This window comes from Protobothrops mucrosquamatus, unplaced genomic scaffold (genome assembly GCF_001527695.2).
Source record: "Protobothrops mucrosquamatus isolate PMUCROS unplaced genomic scaffold, P.Mucros_1.0 scaffold569, whole genome shotgun sequence".
Classification (NCBI taxonomy): Eukaryota; Metazoa; Chordata; class Lepidosauria; order Squamata; family Viperidae; genus Protobothrops; species Protobothrops mucrosquamatus.
This window is the reverse complement of record NW_015386871.1, coordinates 322,393-345,198: the sequence shown is the minus strand read 5'-3', so window position 1 is coordinate 345,198 and position 22,806 is coordinate 322,393. Positions and strand designations below refer to the sequence as shown.

Genomic DNA, 22,806 nt, shown 5'->3' with positions numbered 1-22,806 from the left:
AATGAAGGAGAATATTTGTAGCTCAGAGTTGAAATGAGCGGTGCTTGGTGCTCACTGACTTGCTTGTTTTCTTGCAGACGTTTCATTATCCTAACTAGGTAACATCATCAGTGCTAGTAGGGAGTGCTGTTTGCTGTCAGTTTATATTCTGGAGTCTTGCCTGTCTTAGGGATTCTTTGATTGGGCTGTTTATTAATGGCTCTTTGGCAGTTTCTTGATTGGGCTATTGCTTACTTGATTGTTGGTCTGAAGTTGACCTTGGAGCTAATCTATGCTGATCTGAGTGCTGATTACTGGTGGAGAAATGCTGGAGTCCTTTCCCCTTTTGGGCTGGTTGATTGTCTTTTGTATAGTCTATAGATGTTGTTAATGTCTATGTGTCTATTGATGGCTGATTTGTCAGAGTTCCAGGCTTCTAGGTATTCCCTGGCATTTTGGATTTGGCCTGTTCTAGGATTGTCACATTTTCCCCAATTGAAACTATGGTTAAATCTGTCTATATGTTGTGAAATTAAAAAAAAATTCATCATGCCTTTTGACTGCCAGTTGGTGTTCATGAGTGTGTTCTGCCAGTCTTCTGCCTGTTTGTTGTGGTTGTTGCAGTTTTTACATTGTATGTTGTACATAGATGACTCCTGTTTTTTTTCTTCTGGAGTTGCTGGGTCTTTTGGTTTGCTTAGGATGTTTTGAAGGGCTTTAGTTGGCTTGTGTGCTATGCTGATTCCATGTGGTTGTAGCAGTCTATTTGTGGTTTCTGAGATACAGTATTCTTGATGTATGGCAGTGCAATTCTTTTTAGGGTTTGTGTTGGTTGTGCTGTATTGGGTTGAGTGGTCAAGGACTTTTTGCTGAAGTTGCGTGGATATCCATTTTGTTGGAATGTGTTGTATAGATGCTCCATTTCCTTTTTCTGCTGTTCTGAGTTGCTGCAGTGTGTTTGGGCTTGCTTAAATAAAGTCCTTACACAGCTTCTCTTGAGGGAGGTGGAATTGTTGCTTTGGTAGTGGAGCACCTGGTTAGTATAGGTGGTTTTTCTGTAGACTTGCGTTTCTAGTTTGTCATTGTGGTCCCTGCTGATCAGGATGTCCAAAAAGGATAGTGAGTTGTTTTCTTCTTCTCTGGATTCCTTTACAATGTTATTGATGGTTCTGTGGGTGTTCTCTAATTGTTCCTTTTTTATTATGGTGAAGGTGTCATCTACATATCTGACCCATATTTTCAGTTGTATTTGTGGAAGTGCTATGGCTTCTAGACATTGCATGACGACCTCCACTATAAGTCCTGAAAGCGATGATCCCATAGGTATCCCTTTAATTTGTTGGTAAATTTGGCCATCAAATTGGAAGTATGTAGTTAAGCAGAGGTTTATGAGATCCATAATCCTGGATGTTTTGATCTTCCTGTATTCAATTAAGTCAGGTATGCTGTGAAGCAACACAATCATGGATTCTTTGGCTAATTCTGGATCTATAGATGTGAACAAGGCTGTGACATCAAATGAAACCATGATTTCGTCCTCATCTATAGACACATCCCTCATTGTTTGAAGACACTGTAGTGGAAAGTTATGGAGTGTTGGCTGTCTCTTGTGAGAGGAGACAGGCAAGATAAAAGAATATAAACAGACCACAGAACAGCACTCCTTACCAGCACTGATGATGTTACCTAATTAGGGTAATGAAATGTTTGCAAGAAAACAAACAAGCTTGGAAAACAAGCTGAAATCTTTTAGAGGAAAAAATAACAATAAAAACGAACAATAACATGGTTGCATAAGTCTTATGATGAAATTATCTTCATCAGATGATTGGTGCTGATCGATCATTAGTCATAGTCGGACGCAGCTTGACGGTGGCAAATGGGTTGGTACCTCTAAAAGGATAAAAAGGAAATAAATTCAATCACTGGGGCCATCTTAAAACAGAAGATAATGTCACATCTTCAGGTTGTCAAGTTTGAAAAATGCTGCAGTAAAGTGTAAGAAATGTATCAGTGACCCAGTCCTCCTGGAGACCGCTGTGGCTTTTATAAACCAGCTGGCTGTGAAATGCTTGTAAGTGCTCAAGGTTTCCCTGATGCATATTTAGAATAAAATAACAGAGTTGAAAGAGACCTTGGAGATCTTCTAGTGACTAGTCCAACCCCCTGCTCAAGCAGGACCTTATACTATTTCAGACAAATGTTGTTGTCTTAAAAACCTCCAGTGATGGAGCACCCACAACTTCTGAAGGCAAGCCACTCCACTGATTAATTGTTCTCACTGATAGGAAATTTCTCCTTATTTCTAGATTGGTTCTCTATTATGCTTCCATCTGTTACTTCTTGTCCTGCCTTCAGGTGCTTTGGAGAATAGATTGACCTCTTTTTTGTGGCAACCTCTCAAATATTGGAACATTGCTATTGTGTCAACCATGTCTCTTTTCAACACCCCAAATTTCTCAGGCTAAAGAATGATCTAACAACAACCGATGTTCTTACCAAGCAAGTCTCAAGCCATACAATTGTTTAGAAAACAGGTGAAAGTGGTTCTGGTTATTTTTTACAAAAGAAAACCCACAACATAAAAGTATAACGTATACATATGCAAAACAATGGTACATTTGATCTCGCCTATTCTTTCAATGGAGTGCAAAACATGACATATAAATCGTTTACAATGCAATCCTATAGCCGTGGTACAGTACCCTTCATCCAGCAGCTTCCAAGAGAGTGAACAAATATAATAAATAGTTATGCCAAGAAGTATTAAAATCACCAGCAAAACCATAGCCTTAATAGGACAGAAGATAAAAAATATACAGCAGGCTAAGTCTGAGCAGGCTAATTTTAAAAAACTCACTTAAAAAAAAGGCTTAATACAATCCAAAAAGACTGAAAGTGGGGCCAGGACACTTATGTTTAAGGAGGGTGATCCCTAAATGAAGTATGAGGCTAATTGTTCTGTTGCAGGCCACTTTCATTTTAGAAGGAACTTGGAGACGATCTTCAGTAGATCAGGATGAACGGGAGGATGCAGGGAGAGGGGATCCATGAAGGGTTTTGATGTTGTAGAAAGATAATTGTGACATGCCAATAATATTATAAGGCTGGCAGCAAGATATAGGTGCTTCCAGCTACCAAAGACTAGACAGCCACGAGGTGGCAGCAGAGAATTACACAAAAATGTTGGCTTCATTCTAATGGCCATCCAGATTTTAGCACTCCAGAGCAGGCGACCTTTACTTAAAAGACAGTATGTTTGTGAGATTTTTCATTTATTCTTAATAAAATGTTGTTGTTAGATGAAGGGAGAAAGACATGTGGAAATTTTAATTTTTAATTTTATTTTTTGCCTCTTGGCTGCCTTGGATCATAGCCCCATCTTTTGCTTCACTTTCAAATAGCAAAATGACTTGCACCAGTCAAGCTCTGAAATAGTTCTTAAAAACTAAGATAAAATTAATTTGCAAAATGAAGCTATGGTTTTTCATTAAATAGACATTGGTGCAATTTGGCTGACCTGAACAAGTCTGCTGCATGTGTATTCAATCTCTCCATTCCTCCCTTTTTGAAAGAAGCCAAGATATTAAACCGACTCTATCTAAATAAATAATAATTTAGAATGATCTAAATCCTGGTTTACTTCAAGGTAATTGCATTTGCAATAGTATGAAGGCAGAATTTTTAACCATCATCAGATATAAAAAGTGTATTTAGGAAGATGGCTTTTATTTCTTGAGTCTTAATAAATGACTCAAGAAAAAAATGGACAGCATTGATTCACGCTCAAATTTAGAGAAAATGTACCTGGGGAAGAGCTCTGGAGGATGATCCCATCTTGCTGGATTCTGCAATAAATCAAAAGTATGGTGAAGCTGGGAGGAAATCCCCTTATAAATATTCAGAAGACAAAAAAGCAATAACACAGCAAATGCATACACACATATGACTCCAGAACTGCTTTTCTAGGAGGCCAGTCTATTTTTGGCTCAAAGGATCCGCAATATGACTCTGTTCCTGGACTCATTTAATCACACACTTTGCTCAAGCCATCTTCATTTCCAGCTGTCTGGCAAATGAACAGCCCACATCTCCAATCCACCTAAGCCCCAGCTTTAGGACCATGGGACCTTTCTTGAGTAGAAAGGTGACCTTCCTCATCTTTGGAAAGATGTAGAGCAGACATGTCAAACACAAGGCCCGGGGGCCGGATGCGGCCCGTGAAGTGGTTTCATGTGGCCCGCGAAGCCATCCTGGAAACAGTGAGGGAACGGCCCCTGCTGCCTTGGCCCTGGCCCAGGCCGACCGGGAGCCAATGTACAATTTTGTGGTGGCCATCTATGCTGAAACGCATTCAGCCTTAGCTCCACAAGGCCGTCTGGAAACAGCGAGGAACCAGCCCCTGCCGTGTCGGCCCCGCCCCCTGGGTGCATCCTTGGGAGGTGTCACCCTTTGTGAGGAATGAAGAAATGGACCATGCCTTGGCGCTTGCTCCGGTCCCACCCCCTTCTGCCAGAGACCCTCAGATCTGTCCCACTCCTGCCCAGGCCCCCATAGGCACTCTTGAATCGAACGATGTAAAGCTGGCCAGGCCCACCCAATAGGCCACACCCACTCCAGCCACGCCCACCCAGTAGGCCGTACCCACCCTGGCCACACCCACCCGGCCTCCTGAGGGCAACCGCAATGCTGATGCGGCCCTCAATGAAATTGAGTTTGACACCCCTGATGTAGAGCACTTTTTAAAGGAAGGAGGAAACTGGTCTTTAATTTTCTAAGGCCACTTCCACACCATCATACGGAAGAAGGAAATAAAAATAATTACTTGGACACACCTGCCCGATCCATTTTCTTGTTTTGTGTACATCTGGCAATTCACGTGGAAAAACAAACAAAAACCCAAGCTGTTCTTTACAAGGGGAATACGAAGGCACAAAGGACCCTTTCTCCTTGAAAGACATGTAGACAGGAGAATGGGACACAGTAAAGCAGGAATTTCTGGATGGTGTGCAAACTTCATATGGGCTTGGTATTTTTTAAATGACAGATTAAATTAAGGATGGTTTCACATACAACACAGGTGAGCCAGAAATATTGGCTTGTCATGTGGAGAGATTTGGTTATGTGAGCAACTTCCTTCTTGTTTTTCGCTTTGTTGAGATGCATATACACACTTCAGAAAAACTCACTACACCCAAGGATATGTTCACATGAACAGCACTGGATACTTTGGTAATGGCTTTTCCAATGTGTGCACTGAAGATTTTGGGCTTCTTTCAATTTTATACAATATACATAGTGTGTGTAGTGTAATACTTTTTTGTGCTTAAGTATGTTATGGACCTGTAAAACCTATTGTTATTTAAATACATTGCAAGCTGCCCATTCCAGAAGAATGGGTGGTTTTAATCAGATTGCTCCTTCTTGGGCAACTGCTTTTCAAGGTCTTACAGCTGCGGTGTTTTCCAGCTTTGCTGCTGGCATGTCTTTTAATAGATATTCCTTGACTAAAAAGCTGGATAAAGAAATATAAATCCTCTTTTCAGAACTTGCAAAGTTTTAAAATTTATTCGCTGTGAGGTCTGAACAGGAAAGGGGACCTTTTCATTTTTAAGAGAGAAGCGCTTGTCTATGGAGCGTTCACATATGCTAAGATGGAAACAGAAAAGTCTGACGTGTTCCTTCCCATCATACACGTTAGCTGAAGTTATCTGAAGAAATCACAGAATTCCTTCAATGATCAGATGAGCATATTCATGGGGTCAAACGGCGCACGAGTCTAAATGCATCACTTTCAGATCCATGGATCAGTGTTGAATTCTAAACAGCAGGTGCGAAGGATGACACAGCCCATGATGGGTGAGGCGTGACCTTCCTTGTGATCCCAAGAAAAATTACCCACAGAAGCACTTGCAAGTCCTGGAGAAAAGCGCTCAATGTGGGCAATGTAAACTCCTCTTTTAAAGAAAAAAGTGAGTACCCAAACTTTGAGGAACCCAGGATGTATTTTATGATCACATCCTAGGTGGAGTGGAGTTGCCCATTTACATAGTAGCCATCAGCGGGATCAGTCATAAACTGATTTTTAGAAGGAAAAGCTTTGAGGATGTTTCCTATCAATATCCCAGTGTTTCTCAACCTTGGCAACTTGAACATGTATGGACTCCAATTCCCAGAATTCTCCAGCCGGCATGCTAGGAGTTGAAGTCCCTACATCTTCAAGCTGCCAAAGTTGAGAAATATTACTCTAGACCATCAACAAACGTTCTACTCTCTGTGGCTTCCAGCAACAATGGAGTGTAAAATAGATAGTTCAAAGGTTGCTTTCCTCGTGTCAGAGTTAAAGAACATTGAAGCACATTTTTTAAACCATTCGTGTGAACACAGCCTAATTCTCAATCCACAGCAAACAGTAAACAACAACACTGTTTTTCATTTCTGGAGGCAGGGACCACCATAAAACTAGCATTGTTTTATAAATCAAACCCCTTTGGAAGAGGTACCCCAAAGTGCCCAACCCAAAAAGAAAGCCAAGGAAGAGACATCTTCCCAGCTGGCCCATTCCCATCACCACCATCCCAGTCCATGTTCACCACTCAAGGGTCCTACTGTTAGCAGAAAGAGCTGCTGCCCCGGAGCCACCAGAAATCAGGCTGGGATGTCATGGAGAAGAGGAGAGAACTGAAGGGACCCTAAGAAGGGAAAGAGAAGTGACTGAGACTCTCCTGGTGGGGCAGAAGAGCAGAGGACCAAAATTGATATGGATGAATTGCAAGGAAGGATAGGTTATTATGCTTCTACACAAAAAAGGAAGGAGAACAACAGCTCCAAAGAAGACTGAAAACTTCCTCATAGTAGGGACTGTAAATTAATATATCAAGAGGAATTGGAGAAGTTGTGGGAGGCTACGGTGAGACTATGACAGACAGAGTTCACTGGGCGTGAAAAGGGAAATTCCTTAACCATTTGGGGTCAAACTAGGTGTGAACGCAACTAACATGCAAGATTTGTCCCTTCGTGGAAATAGCAGCTTTAAGGAAGCAATTTTCATTTTAGACCACAGCAAGGAGTAACTAATAAACTCTGCCTTCCCACCTCTTGCATGCCTGCTACTTCTTGTGGGACCGTTGTGTGGGGGTGTTCTCCCTGCAAGTATTAATTGTGTTTTCAATAAATGCCCATGTTTATTGTCTTCAGTGCAATGGGTATTTTATGCATTGGGTCCAATAAAGAGCTCATATTAAAATATTATTTTAAGGCAGTCGCTCTCTTTTCCTCAATTGGTGGGGTTCATAATCTAATTGGCTATCTTATATCCCTCCCAAGCCTGATCTTCAGTTTAATTGCAGGCATGCCAGTGAGTATATGTTGTAACACCACTTTACAACCTTTGGGATATGATCAGGCATCACTTGCTGTGCCCTCAAACTCTGGAAGTACCTTATCCTGAACTGGATACTTACGTTACTGCCCCACTTTCACTCCAGGGCAGACAGGCATGCCACATACAGTAGATGAGTAATTATTTTTGTACACCAAACTCTACTAAATGTGTAACTACATCCTTTGATACATGGCCTAATTTCTACTCGTGCATCTCTAATCTCTAGTAAGTAACATCTAACATCTCTAATAAGCTAATATGGGCTGATCAGAAATGATTAGGTCTACCTTACCCACCCACTTCTTCCTGTAGGAGAGCACAAGGAAGGGCCAGTAAAAACATTTCCCATCATAAGCTATTTGTCCCCAGCAAGACCTTGTCTTGCTCAAAGGTTTGCCCTACTCAGACTCATAATCATCATCAAGCTAGCTGCAGAGCTGTTTGCTGCTGGAGGGAGAAGTAAACAATAGGAGGCTATTTTTTACAATACAGTGGTTGCCAAAAACACCTACTCCAACTTAGGACAATTCAAAAATGTTGCCCAGGTTGTGTTTGTTTTCCATAATGTTGTGCTCCAATTTAAAAAAAATGTGGGTGACCATATGATTGTCCTTATTTACAATGCAGCTGCCACTGGATTGGTTCTAGCACATTTTAAATAATCATAGGAAATCATATGATCTGACCACAAGCCAACTCTTCCACTGTACCAAACAGTGTAAGAAAGATCTCTATGGAATAAGCTTCTCCAACCTGGTGTTGGGGGCCAAACTACCAGAGTTTCCAACCAGGATGCATTTTAACCCTTTTGGAAGGCCAGGTTGAGGATGTCTGCTGCAAACCATCATCCATCCAAATTTACTGATCCATGAATAAATCTGGAGTCCTGAAAAGATCCTCAAATACTACTCATTAATGTACAACTTTACCTTGGAGCCCACATTGGGAGTTGCAGCATTAGATATGCTGTTTGGAAGAGTGCCGGCTCTCACCGAAGACTTAGAAGATACTGGAGACTGAGGCCTACTGGATTTCTGCCAATAATCATCTGGCACTGAAGCAGTAGACTGACCTAGAAGATTGTCCACACTACGGCTGCTCCTCAGGGAGAAACCTCTAAGCAAGAAAGGAGAAAAAAGTTGACAAGGAAATGAGTAAACATACCATTTTATTTGGACTTAGCCTCCAAACATCCTGCCACTTAACTGGAATATACCTATTTCTCTTCCCCCATTCCCTTATTGTATCATCACAAAGTTAATATGCAGTAATTTGTACAAGTTAATATGCAGTAATCTGCAATTGGAAATAGTTTTAGGACTGAGGGAAGATTTGAACCTGAACACTCCCAGTATTAGGTTATGGTTCTATAATACTCCATGTTGGTCAAACCTTTCCCAGTTTACCCCCTTTCCCACACTACACTTTAGCCAAGATTTGAAGCTTACTGTCTTGTCTCATTCTGGAGTGAATGTCAGTTTGAATTTTCACAAGCTGGCATCTGAAATGGGCTTGGTTACAAATTCCATTTTGTGTCAACTCAACGGAGTGGAAACTTCAGATTGAAGTGGTATAGCAATACATGAGAAGAGGTAAGACAGCTACTCATTCAAGCTCATTAGCCAAGTTTTCTTAATCTAACATGTCTCCTAAACTTCACCACATAACACAATTCAGGTTGGGAGTACCGTACCTGGGGGCTGATGCCTCCAAAGACTTTACAAAAGCTTCAGGAAACCAGCCACTCCTGAAATCAAAGGCACAAGGCAGGAGTCACTTTTGATGTGGAACCAGGAGAAAATTTAGACATAAATTTACATTAAAATTGAATTACAAGAATAAAATTTATATTCTTTTTTATGTCTTATACAATGCTGAAATAGCAAATCTATATGATAGTATAGTATATTTATATGATTTTTAAAGCAAAATTTTGATTTAGGCTTTTAGGGCAAGAGGGACAATTTTGAGCAAAGCTTTTGAAAATTTTTAATGCTATAAAGTTCCAGAATTTTCAAAAATATAATTTGACTCACCATTGTTTTACATACAAAAACACTAATTGTTTTAATAAAGCAGAATAACAGAGTTGGAAGGGACCTTGGAGGTCTTCTAGTCCAACCCCCTGCTCAAGCAGGAAATCCTATACCATTTCAGACAAATGGTTGTCCAGTCTCTTCTTAAAAACTTCCAGTGTTGGAGCATTCAGAACTTCTGGAGGCAGGTTGCTCCACTGATTAATTGTTCTATTAAGAAATTTCTCCTTAGTTCTAGGTTGGTTCTCTCCTTGATTAATTTCCATCCATTGCCTCTTGTCCTACCTAAAGGTGCTCTGAAGACTAGGTTCAACCTCCCTCTTCTTTGTGGCAGCCCCTTAGATATTGAAACACTGCTATCATATCACCCCTAATCCTTCTTTTCATTAAGCAACAAATAAAATTAAATAAAACATAATTATATTTAATAATTTCAGCCTTCTGTCCCATTACCAATTACTGCATAGTGGCTACCTTGTGAGGAGATCTGGAAGCTGCATCAAAGTTTACCATCTGCCACCCAACCCCACCTGACAAAAATAAATCTGTTCAGACTTACATTGATGTGCCTTCCAACTTGCCATACAGCCAGCCATTCTGAGCTTCTGGTAGGAGGACAGTAACCACATCTCCAGGGCCAAATGGCAAAAGAGTCTGGTTTGAACCCGTGACATGAGGCATAATTGCTAGCACTTTGAGCAGATGGTTCCCCTCTTTACTATCAGCCTCTGCCCTCGTTGCTGCTTGTTCTCCGAAGGAGTTAGAGCGAGAAAAGCCAGGAGAAGCAGAGCCTGTGACATATGAGAGACCAAAACTCTTCATTAACTTACTCTGCTGCTGCAAAGTCCTGCTACTGCTCCAAAAGAGATCCAAATTCCATAATGATTGGTTCATAAGATGCCACCTGAGGCAAAACTGTTTACTGTCTGTCTTCCTTACTTTCTGCCCCAGAAGTTAAATGAGTTCCATCTCTGTTAATGTCCAGGACATTCTCAAGACTTGGTTATGCCAACAGACTTGGGAATCCTAGAGAACCAGAGACATTAAAGGTGGCTCCCCTAATGTGAGTGATATGTGGTTGCTATACTTATTCTCTTTGTGGTTTTTATACTCTATCTTCTTTTAAAAAATGATAATGCTTGTTCATAATTTTATGATGATTGTTTTTATGATTGATATTATATTGTTGCTTTATTTGATTATTGTGTGCAGCCCAGAGTCCTCTGATGAGACAGGCAGCTACTGTATGTAAATTTGATAAGTAAATAAGTACAATTCATTTGTCACAATTGCTTTAATTATATTCATTTTTTATGTAAACCCAAATTGCTTTGTTTGATTCTCACAATAATGCTGTAAGGTAATTTACATCCTGACAGACTGACTAGAATAAATACAAATGTCCATTATTTCACTCACAACAGGCATCTGTAGCAAACGTGTCTTAACAGAGATTCTTAATCCCTTAATCCCTACATTATCCCTTTACAGTTTTACCAAGTGAGGGAGTTCTTGGCATTGTTTTCCTTTTTGTTTCTGGCTGAAAGGATGGCACCATCTGTACAGTCTCCTGGAAGAAGCTCTGTCCTGCCATGAGTGGACCAAAATCGCTTGGCAACCTCTGGAGTTATAGCAAAAGAAGGACAGCGAGAGTGAATCCTTCCAGAAAAGCATTCAAGAAAGCAAGTTCCAATTGCAGTGACTGAGATCCTCTTACACACAAAATTGCCATATCTTCTGTTGGTCTGGACTAGGAGGTTTAGGCCCACCATTTCCTTTATGTTCTTCAATTATTTTAAAGATATTTAAATTATAATTTAAAATTAAATGATTGTTAACTAATATAATTAATATATAATTTAAACTGAATTATGCATATACTTCTCCATTAGTGCCGGAAAAATAAATTCCCTATTCCACGCGTGCCAGAGGCGGCACTCGGAGCCCTCTCTGTGGGCACACGTGCTGTTGCCCCAGCTTCGCCTCCCCCCATGACCCCCACACGGAGCAGCACAGCCAAGGACATGGCAGCCAGGCAGCGTAGACAAGACTCTGCCCTCATGCCCCATCCCACACAGTTGATGCTGCGGGGCGTGGGCAGAGGGCGTGGCCATGGCGCTGCTGGGCTGCATGGGCGATCTGCAGTGGGCCCTGGAGACAGTGAGTGGCCTTGCGGGCAGGTGGGATGGGGGACGGGGTGGGGGCGGGGCGGGGGCAGGGCAGGGGGTGGAGCGGGGGCGGGGCCAGTTTTTGGGCACTCGGTCTCTAAAAGGTTCGCCATCACTGCCCTATTCTTTTTTAACAATTCTACAAATACCAAGATAGAAAATTAGGATGCACAGTCATATATAGTAAGCAAGGTTTAGAAAATGGATCAATGAGAAAACAGGATGTGAAGATTATTATTTCTTTCGGTACAGGAAACTCCTAACTCTACTAGGATATGGCTAAATCTAGTTCAATATCACCAAATAACGAACTACAAAGTGATTTTGCTCACCCTTTTATTGCTACAGTTGCTACTTGGTTGTCTAAATATCATCTAAGTAAAATGAGCTTATAAAATATAAACTTATGATTTAATAATTAACACGGTTACATGTGCAAAAAGGTACTATAATTCATTTGTATGTCTAAAAGCTACATTTATAAATATAATTATTTGGGAAAGAACCAAGAAGCTCAGGAGCATCAACAGCATTTGTATGTGTGCATTATATCTCTCTCCCCCTACTATATCCCAGTAAAAGAAATATAAATGAACATTAAAAATATGTATATGATCACAGAGCAATACGCATATAACTCTTGCCTAATTAACTCTTTTATATTTCTGTCTCATTGTCCATGGAATTCCTATGCAACAATTTGTGTGGGTAAAAAAAAATACTGAAAAGCAAGAAAAGCCTCATTTCTCAACACTATCCCTCATTTGCTTTGTACCTAATATCCTGCAAAAATAATTTAGGGTTAGAGTTCAATTTTTCAGATGCTGCGGAGTTACCATGCATTCCTACAGTATTATTCTTAACCGCTTTTGGTTGAGGCTGAGAAAAGCAGTGACCTAACAGAAGAACCTACATACAACTAGATGTAGATACTTCAAGGGAGCATAAAGCAAGTTTTAAAGCTGGCTGCCTCCTTGCTGGATTAAGAGACTTATCCAAAGCCCCCCTTTGGGAACCTCAGCTCCCTTGACACCTGACCTCCTGCTCCCCTTGAATCAACTGTCAAGCAACTTATATTTTTAGGAGGAAAGGAGCACACTAATATCCACACTAACCATAATTTCATATCATGTTTTCTCCAAACCATCTATTTTCTGTATGTGAAACATTCTAAGCATTTTTATTAGTCCAATAATCATTTGGTTTTATAGGTTCTTCCTCTTTTTAAGATATGCTAATAAAATTGCACAGACTGTAATATCCTGAAGATTTTGAGGGCTATAGATCACTTTTTAAGTCTCCGACCAATGCATGTCTGCAGACACAAAATTGCTACAAGATTCATTAAATCTTCAAAGATTCTGATTCCTCAGCACTTCCATCACACGTGCACATTTTCAGTATCCAAAGGTCCCTGATTTCTGAGTGGGCTCGCTGTCTCCTCCACTTCATAATTCATGTTTCTCTCAGTCCCAGCCAAGCCCAGAATAAGCCTTGAAATACAGGTCGTTCTCGACTTACAACAGTTCATTTAGTGACCATTCAAAGTTACAACAGCCCTGAAAAAAGTGACCGTTTTTCACACAACCATTGCAGCATCCCCGTGGTCACGTGATCAAAATTCAGCCACTTGGCAACTGACTCATATTTATGACGGTTGCAGTATACTTGGGGTCATGTGATCATCTTTTGTGTCTTTCTGACTAGCAAAGTCAATGGGGAATCCAGATTCACTTACCGACTGTGTTACTGCAGTGGTTCACCTAACAACTCTGGCAGGAAAGATCATAAAATGGGGCAAAATTCACTTAACAACTGTCTCGCTTAGCAACAGAAATGTTGGGCACAATTGTGGTCATACGTTGAGGACTTCCTGTAGTGTTGTAGTAATATGAAAGCCGCCATGTAACTTTGGCAGGCACTGATGAACTTTTGCATCAGGAGATGAAGCAGATATAATTTCCCAAAGCAATCTGCCCAACTGCACTCACAAAGTACATAAACACAGATACAAGAGGATAAATTCATAGATTGCAAGACAGATGAATGCTTGAAGCTCTTTTTGCCTTTCCTTAAGCTTTGGATTGTCTTTTTGTTATTTATCATTTCACAGAAAGTGGGGAGAACTGTGACAAGCATCGCATTTGAAATAGAAAGAATGGGGACTGTTTGACTGATTCTCCAATAATTGCTCTGTCTTCTAGTGGCTAAATTGAGCTGGTGTATGAATTGGATGAAGGTGCTGTCTATGAACTGCAGACATTCTGCACATGGATAAAAACAGGTCCAGGTGCCTCTGAACTGCAGTAGGTGAAGGGAATTGGAGTGAAAGTAGCTGCACAAAAATTCGAGTATTGGGGATTGTTCATATTGATGTGATGTTGGAGACTATGGTCTCCACTCCTTGCTAATTCTATCCTAAAAGTCATTCATTTGAAGCACCCTCCCTTCCCAGAGAGCTCCGTTACTCCATTTTCTCTTACATTTTCAAGATGAGTAGGAGTGAGACGGCCAGAGGGGGGTGTCTGCACAGGATTGTGAGAGGCCTCCAATTCCTCTTTCCACAGTGGTGCCTTGTTCAGGATGAGGGTCCGAGCCTTCAGAAGGAAATTAATTAAAACATTAGTTCATTCATCTGAAGACAGGTAAGAGAAAGGAGTCATCAGTTGCAGAGTTTTAATAGGGCTAATAAAAAGAGATTTCAACCGGAATATTACTGTAAAAAGCTGTAGGAGATTTAAAATATTCCAAAATATGCTGTACCAAAAGAACACATTTGAAATGCATTCTTGTTGCGTTAAAGTGAGCAGAAGTTCTCCAGGAAGGAGTAGGGTGAGGTTAAAAGGTTGAGGTTAATCACATGGTTATTATGGCCCTCTTGACTTTTTGATCTGCCTGCAGACCCCCTTCAAAGTGCTCCAGTCTTGAGTGCCCAGGAGCAGAATGGCAGATATAAATACTCTCAAATGTAAAAATAAATAATGTCAGACAATCAATAATGTTAACCTTGTGATTTGTAGGTATCTTTATTTTTATTTTGCACACTGTTTTTTTCTTCTTTTCCTTTCAATTCATTTACCAGGATTCAAAACTTTTGAAGTTACCCAGGTTGAAACTCAACAATTTTAGTGACGGACAAGCATTTGCCATCACAAAAAGGGGCCGGCACCTTGTTTTGGAATTAAAAAGTCTGCACTATTTGGCCACTGGGTTCTCCTTCACTTTTTACATTCTAAGTTATTTCACTGTTCCTTGACCCATTTCAAAGAGAACTAGAAGGTCAGCATCATTTAAATATATGGGCTTGGGGTTCTGTCCTGTTAAGATGTCATCATATTTTCATTCATGCTACAAACATTCCATGCTTGTATTTAACTTAAACAGCATATATTAAGGTCCTTGCTCCTTCTCTCTTCCCACCAGAAAATACCATATCCAGGACCTTTTAAAATCAAAATAAAAGTATCTCACATAAAAACCAAGCTATGACAATGCACACATTTGTCTCCATCTCTTCCCCATGTTACATTTGCCTCCCCTACTCCTCACTTTGGTGTAGAACTGGAGAAGATTATTGGACAGTAACTGGTGCTTCTCAGCCAGGAAGCGATAGCGGCGTTTCTCCTCCAGCTCAGCAGCCTGTTGGCTTTCACTGATGAAAACCTGCAGCTCATTACGCAAATGAATCATGTTCTCCTGGAGTTAAGGAAAGAGAGAAAGGGTGGGGAGAAAAGAAATCCCTGTCAACCAGGTTCTCCAATAGGGAATATCATTTCAAGATCTCAGGTGTTGTTGAGTTTTTATAGTTGACTGGGCCTTTACAGCAGTCACTGAATCATTGCAATACAAGGTCCATTCCCTTCTGAGATACTTTTTCCACCCAATACCTCCTTTTAGACTCAGATTTCATTTATCAGATCACTATCTAGGCCACAGTTCTTCCTCCTGTCTCCCAAGGTTATTCTCACAGTCCATTATATTGCCTGATGTTTGCTTCATAGGGAATAGACTTAGGAGTAGGGCATAGTGACATCCCTGGTGAGGGTGTCCAAAGTCAAGATGGTGACTATGAATAACATACCTACAAAAGTGATAATATACTTGTAGTTGCCATCTTGATTTTTTTTGAAGCTCTCCTGTGAATCCTCTGGTAGGAATTATGTATGACCCATCTTTGTGGGAAATTGGAGACAGATTTAGACATGTATTTACACTGGCATCCTACTGTTTCTCAAAATAACTCAAGGCAACTAACAAGATCCTTTCTATTTTTTTATTTTGAAAAACAAAGAGGAAAAGAATCCTCAGGAAACAAATTTAGCTTCAAAAAAAATCACTAAAGTTTCCTATAAGGATACATCCATCCAGGGCACTTTATGGATGTGGAGATTTAAACCAAAGTCTCTCCATTGTAATCCAATATTCTGGGATTATTCCACTGTTTTTTTAAGCATTTAGTTTGCCACAGCTGGATCCTCTAGTCTTCTTCCACTTTACACTTTACACCAGACCAGACAGCCTGATTCCTACCTTCAGCTCCCAGACATTTTTATCTCGACGACCCTCCATCCTCCGCAGGTCCATCATGGATGTATCTATACTGGCTACTCTACGTCGGTATTCCTTCTCATATCGTTGGCGACTATCCTATAAGTGAACATGTTTAAAATAAATAAAATCTTTACTGTGGACTCAGGAAAAAAATTAACAGTATAAATATGGTGGTAGCTACAAAGGCTATAGGTATGGCTGGTTAGATTTTCTGGCCATCTAACATCAAGTACCAGCCATTGTGTACACAGCTGTGTGGTTCATGAACAATAAATTGTTTGCTCGGCCCAGCCATTAGTATATTATACATAGCAACTTTAAAAGATAAGAATAATTCAAGGGGCAGAGCACCTACAGTGGCTGTTCAGTAGAGAATAAGGAGAGAAAGCTAAGAAGAAACAGGCAAGGATCAGTCTGGCTCTTACGTTAATAAACTGTACATCCAGCTTCATGTTTTTGTCCATGTGCTGCAATAAATCTACATGGAAGGTCTCTGCCTATTCAAAAAAGAAGGCATTGTCAGAAATCATGTCTTACTCATCTAGCGTACCTGGGCATTAAATGGGGATGAGGTCAACATTCAGTAGGTAGAGGACATACTTTATCTATTACATCAGTATCTATTAAGTAAGTATCTCTTACATCAGGCACCTCCAGCTCCTTAATTAGAGCCATATAGCAAGCATCTTTCTGCCTAACATCCAGAGGACCCACTATTAATCAAGACATAGAACAGCAGCAACTCAGGGACCACATTTGCAATTATGATCAAATAGCATATGTAGTGCACTGAAAATCAGTTGATGACTAATGCTGCTTACAAAAATCAGCAGTGTTGCATGTGAATGTTCTGGATTTTTTGAGCAATCATCTCCTGAATTGCCTGCAGTCTCCCTGGTTTCCTACTTTCCAGTTAAATTCCAAGGGAAGGTATGGCGAAAGGGGGATTCTCATGGGCCTTTTTCAGTAATAGTGCTGCTGTTACAACTCTATTGTTGGAGTTTTTTTTTCTTCACTTAGAAAAATATGGAGAAATCATTTGCCCAATGTTTCTTGTGCGTTTCAGTAGAGTATGTTGACTTGCAAGGAAGTGTCTAAATTAGAGATACTACCTTGCATTTAAAAAAAACCCAAAGGTAAAGGTTTCCCCTGTCCAGTTATGTCCAATTTTAAGGGGCAGTGCTCATCTCCTTTTTTTAGCCAAGGGAACCAGCATTATCTGAAGACATTCCCATGAACATATAGTCAGCATGACTATATGGCAAGGGGCCCGAAGTGCTGTTACCTACGCACCGAAGCAGTACCTATTTACCTACTCACATTTGCATGCTTTCAAACTGTTAGTTGGGCAGGAACTGGGGCAAGAATAGGAGCTCACCCCATCATGTGATACTTGGGTCTTGAATTGCCAACGTTCTAGTCAACAAGCCCAGCATCTTAACCTCTCCTCCACTACCTAGCATAAAATAATGTAAAACTGTACGCCGTGATCAAAACATGTCAAACCTAACTAGAAGGGAAAAAATACATGTAGCATGAGTATTACTAGGACTGATAACTCAGGTGATACCTTATCTTACCAAAATAGCAACAGGTGAAAACTTTGTTTGGCCAATGCCATGATGGTGGGCCACTGTTTTTGGGTTCACCTAATGATGACTAAGCATACGGAACTTACAATATAAAAGAAATAACTGGCAAACAGTTATTGTAATGAATGAAATGAGAGAAAAATATTTGTAATTGTATTTGTAAAATTGAGAAAACAGGCAAAGAAAATGCAGAGTGATTTTGATGGAAATGATTTAAAAAAATATTACAGAAATGGGTAAAAAGGATTAAACAAGGAGCCTTCAACAAAGGGAATGGAATTCAGAATAGCAATGATGAAATTATTTGGAATAAAACTGAAGTGAGGGAACATTCAGTAGTTCAACACTGAGTGATAAGTAATATAAGGATGTGTGCATTTTCCTTGGTTATTGAATGTATTTATGAACAAATGAGTAAGGACTACTTGCAGGGATGTTAGAGGTATATTAGATGGAAACATGTGTATGAGTGAACTGTATTGTATTCAGGCAACAACACGTTGTTGGCTGAGAATCTCTACATAACCATGTTCAAAACGTTGTGCAAATTAAAAAGCATAATTGTATTTAGTTAGGAATGTAAAGTATTTATTTTCCACCCTTCATCATGAAAGGCTGCTAGACTGGCTTATAAAATACGGTAATAAAAAAGAAGATAAGATTCAACCTTTCAAACATGATATTATTTCCTCTTTTTTAATTGTATGTGTAAATTATCAACCTTTGGCCATTAATCATGCTAGATGGGGATTAAGTGATCTGAAATGCAATATATCTAGAGGTAACTAGGTTGAGAATACAGTATATAGGACACACATATATGACCAGACTATAATAGAGATACCTTATGTAACTGTATACTTCTGCACATTCCCCCCCCCCCACCCATACCTTCCTATAAATAAAATCTGAGTAGCAAGCAACTGAAAGAAAATAAACTCTCTTTTCAGTAATTATTTAGGACAACAGAAAAATACATTAAAATGGTCACAACGTAATTGACAGAACTTTTAGTCATAGTTCTCCTGACAAAGTAGCAATGGTAGCATATTAATAGCAGTTTCTCCAAGATACTTACAACTATTTCCAAGTTGCGGTTCAGATGCATTTGGGTTTCAGACATCTGTATCAAAATTTCACCTTTAGGAGGTAAAGAAAAATCATTTAATTATTTTTCTACTGGCACTGGCTGGGAATTCTAAAAGATGTAGCACCTCCAAATACATCCAATGTTACTGTTCATCAAGAATTGTGATTTATTGAGCATGTGGGGGGAGGAAATTGGAAAAATGGTTATTCCAGATGTCAAGGAATGATCATCAGAAAATTGTGATCTGTCTGTTTTGAAAAAAGCAATACTGTACTTTCCACTAATCAAAGGATGCAGAAATATGTATTACTATGGCTGCGATAGCTTACAATAATGTCTTGCATTATTTATAATAGTGAATTCATTGATAAACCAGTGATTAAAAAAAATATTTTTTCTTTTTTCTGTATTTTTGGTTTATCCTTTTAACTGTTTGAAAATTTTATCTGTTTTTAAGATTAAAGATTGTTTTGTTACAAAAAATAAAGATATTAAATAATAATTGTAAAAATAATTGTAAAAAGTATTACTGATCTGATCTGCATTATCTGGACCAGAGGTAAATTATCTAGATTTCATACTTCTCCAAATTTCATAACAGTAATAGCACTTAGACTTATATACCACTTCATAGTTATATAATGTGCTTTACAGCCCTCTCTAGGCAGTTTACAGAGCCAGCATATTTCCCCCAACAATCTGAGTCCTCATTTTACTGACCTGAGAAGGATGGAAGGCTGAGTCAACCCTGAGCAGGTCAGAATCAACTCCTGGCAGTGAGCAGTGAGTTAGCCTACAATACTACATTCTAACCACTGCGCCACCACAGCCCATGCAGTTCTCAACTCAACTCAAAATACACATCTGAATGCATTTGACCCCAGATTTAAAAAATAAATAAATAAATATATGAAAATTAAGAAATAAAATACATTGTTTATTTTGTCAGACAATTTTTTTTTTAAAAAAAAATAGGAACTTTAAGAACTTGCGCATAAAAGCAGAAGTGAGTCAGATGAGTATGTTTGAACTGGTCCAAAATAGGAAATAAACTGATCAGCGTATCTGGATATACAAGTCTGCATTCTAGCTCAGCTACACAGTCCTTGCATAGATTGAATTATATCAGTTTGAAACACGAGTGTACTGTGAAAAGGATGGATCAATATCTAGATATAAACTCACAAAATATTGTTGCATGCTGAACCCATGATTAGCAAGCATAGTATATTTAGCCCCCTCTATTACTACTACTTCTTCTTCTTCTTCTTCTTCTTCTTCTTCTTATTATTATTATTATTATTATTATTATTATTATTATTATTATTATTATTATTATTATTATTAATCTTTTATTCATTAGACATGAACCTCAGTCAACTGAACATTCAAATTGGCTGGCGCTGATGGTTGACACGGGTTGCTACCAGCATCCTAGGTGTCAACCAGGTACCTCCTTAAAATGTAAGATGTTCCAAGTAGTGCAGTTTTTTTGTAACATTGCTGGAGTTATTGCAGGAAGCTGCAGAGTCTTGATGTATTTTGCAAAGTTTTTGGACATAGTTCCCAGTGCCCTGATGACAATGGGTATCACTGTTACACGTTTCATTCATAATCGCGTAGTTTCGATGGCCAGGTCGCGATATTTCGTAATTTTTTCCAGTTCTTTTTCTTCAACTCTGGCATCTCCTGGTACAGCGATATCAATCAGCTGTACACTTCGGTTCTTTACAACTGCGATATCTGGCATGTTGTGTTCCAAATGGCGATCTGTCTGTATTCGAAAGTCCCACAAGATCTTCACCCTCTCATTCTCAACAACTTTTTCCACCCTATGTTCCCATGACTTTTGGGAAATAGGCAAGTCGTATTTTTTACACAATGCCCAGTGGATTAATTTAGCAACTCAGTCATGTCTAGCTTTGTAATCAGTTTGCACGATTTTGCTGCACTCCTAGATTAGATGTGAAACAGTTTCAACTTTGTCATTACTACTACTACTACTACTATTACTACTACTACTACTATTATTATATTACTATTATATCATCATCACCACCACCACCACCACCACCACCACCACCACCACCACCACCACCACCACCATCATCATCATCATCATCATCATCATCATCATCATCATTATTATTATTATTATTATTATTATTATTATTATTATTATACAATCATATATCACCTCATGGAAACCCATGTCTTACCCAGCATTTGTGAAGTAGAACTCTGAAGAGCTTGTTCTCCCATCTTCTGAATTGCTGTAAAATATACATCTGCTGCCTCAGATAATGCTGCAGGATTTTTTTTAAAAAAGAAGACAATTTGAATGTATTTTTGACTGAGAATTCTTTTTCTCTTTTTAAAATTTATTTTTCTCAGAATTGTTCTTCAATTATTAAAGCATTTAGGAAAAAATGCATTCCTTGGGTTTTCCTCTGCCAAAGGTCAGCCCCAAACTGCCTCTCTGCAAATCTTTTGAAGTTTGTATTGGGCAAAGAAAAGAATAGAACTGCTTGGAAATTCCATTAGTTTCATGTTATCCACAAGCAGAGCATGCAAAGCTGTGCATGTCTTATATACGTTACAGTATGCACAGTATTGATTGTGGTGCATCTGATTATACAGATGGATTTGTCTGCACAGGTATTCTTCTCTATCCATGAGTGGTGAGAAAGATCACCTCCCTCTCTCATGTATATATGAAATTCTACCAAACTAAATAGATACTGATATAGTAGTTGTTTGCTACGTTATGGCTGCCCAACTCCAAATGATTATGGGTAGCTTATTTTTATTTTAAAAGCAAGGAACCATAAGAAATAATGAAACAAATCATGCAAGTGAAAAAGAGAGGACATTATATAGCATCAAATAACTTAATGTGCAATCAGGTTTATGCCCAGGAGGACAGCCAGTTTTGCAAGGAATCTTGGAGTATTGGCAAGATGTGTGCGCTACATTGTCAGAAAGAGGGTTGCAGACTGTAAGCAAGTAGACATACAGCTACCTGTGTACTTACCATAAAAAGCCTGCAGATACTTGTTACCCAGATATAGCAGCTTCTCCAAAGCTGGATTAAACTGTTCCAGGATGCTCTGTTATCCATCCACATGAAGAAAAATAAAAACAATCTTACATACAACTTCTGGGTCTCTTTAAAGAAAACTAATGTAGGTCAGGCATTATTGCTTTCTATAGATCAGTGATGGCGAACCTTTTAGAGACCGAGTGCCCAAACTGCAACTCAAAACCCACTTATGCATCGTCGAGTGTCAGGTGGGTGTGGCCCATTGGCTGGGTGTGGCCCATTGGCTGGGCGTGGCTGCAGTGGTAACGGCAGACTGGGTGGGACTAAAAAGTTCAATCAATCAATTTCAACTTTGCAAGATCTTTTTTTTTCCCGCGAGAAGTTGAAATTGACTGATTGAACCTTTTTTTTTTTTTGCACATGGCAGTGGAGGCCTAAAGCGAAAAGGTTTTATAAAACCCAGCTGAAGGCCTAGGACTGGGGCGACGGCGCGCGTGCCCACAGAGAGGGCTCTGAGTGCCGCCTCTGACACCCATACCATAGGTTCGCCACCACTGCTATAGACAATCAATCGAGTGGGCCATCCATGAGGTTTAAAAGTATGTTAAGCTGCAAATATCTTAACCACAGTTACTGGCCTAAATTTGTAAGAAAATTGGTGCCAGACAACATAAGGTGGTGCTATGTTGGGATCCAATGTTACCAGTCAGCCAAATGAGGGTATATACAACACTTTCTTCCCTCTCCCCCCCCCCCCCCCCCCGAGTTACAGTTGCAAGAAAAAGTATGTGAACCCCTTGGGATAACGCAGAGTTTTGCATGAATTGGTCATAAAATGTGCTCTGAACGTCATCTAAGTCACAACAATAGAAAAACACAGTCTGCTGAAAATAATAATACACAAACATTACATGTTGCCATGGTTTAATTGAACATAACATGTAAACATTCACAGTGCAGGGA

At 39.5% G+C, this 22,806-nt stretch overlaps 1 protein-coding gene across 1 annotated transcript in view; it reads right to left on the bottom strand.

Moving 5' to 3' along the window:
• Window positions 1-1,760: 1,760 nt before the first annotated feature.
• Window positions 1,761-22,806, bottom strand: part of BAIAP2L2 (BAI1 associated protein 2 like 2) — a 25,377-nt gene continuing 4,331 nt past the window's right edge. Inside the window, exons 2-14 of the mRNA XM_029284400.1 lie at window positions 21,835-21,910; window positions 21,020-21,106; window positions 18,789-18,850; window positions 16,544-16,615; window positions 16,098-16,214; window positions 15,117-15,263; window positions 14,051-14,164; window positions 10,897-11,020; window positions 9,959-10,190; window positions 9,057-9,110; window positions 8,293-8,479; window positions 3,787-3,869; window positions 1,761-1,872 (exon numbers count right to left, since the gene is read on the bottom strand). Coding sequence (XP_029140233.1) covers window positions 1,800-1,872; window positions 3,787-3,869; window positions 8,293-8,479; window positions 9,057-9,110; window positions 9,959-10,190; window positions 10,897-11,020; window positions 14,051-14,164; window positions 15,117-15,263; window positions 16,098-16,214; window positions 16,544-16,615; window positions 18,789-18,850; window positions 21,020-21,106; window positions 21,835-21,910 — 1,428 coding nt within the window. The 3' untranslated portion in view covers window positions 1,761-1,799. The remainder of the gene's footprint in view (window positions 1,873-3,786; window positions 3,870-8,292; window positions 8,480-9,056; window positions 9,111-9,958; window positions 10,191-10,896; window positions 11,021-14,050; window positions 14,165-15,116; window positions 15,264-16,097; window positions 16,215-16,543; window positions 16,616-18,788; window positions 18,851-21,019; window positions 21,107-21,834; window positions 21,911-22,806) is intronic.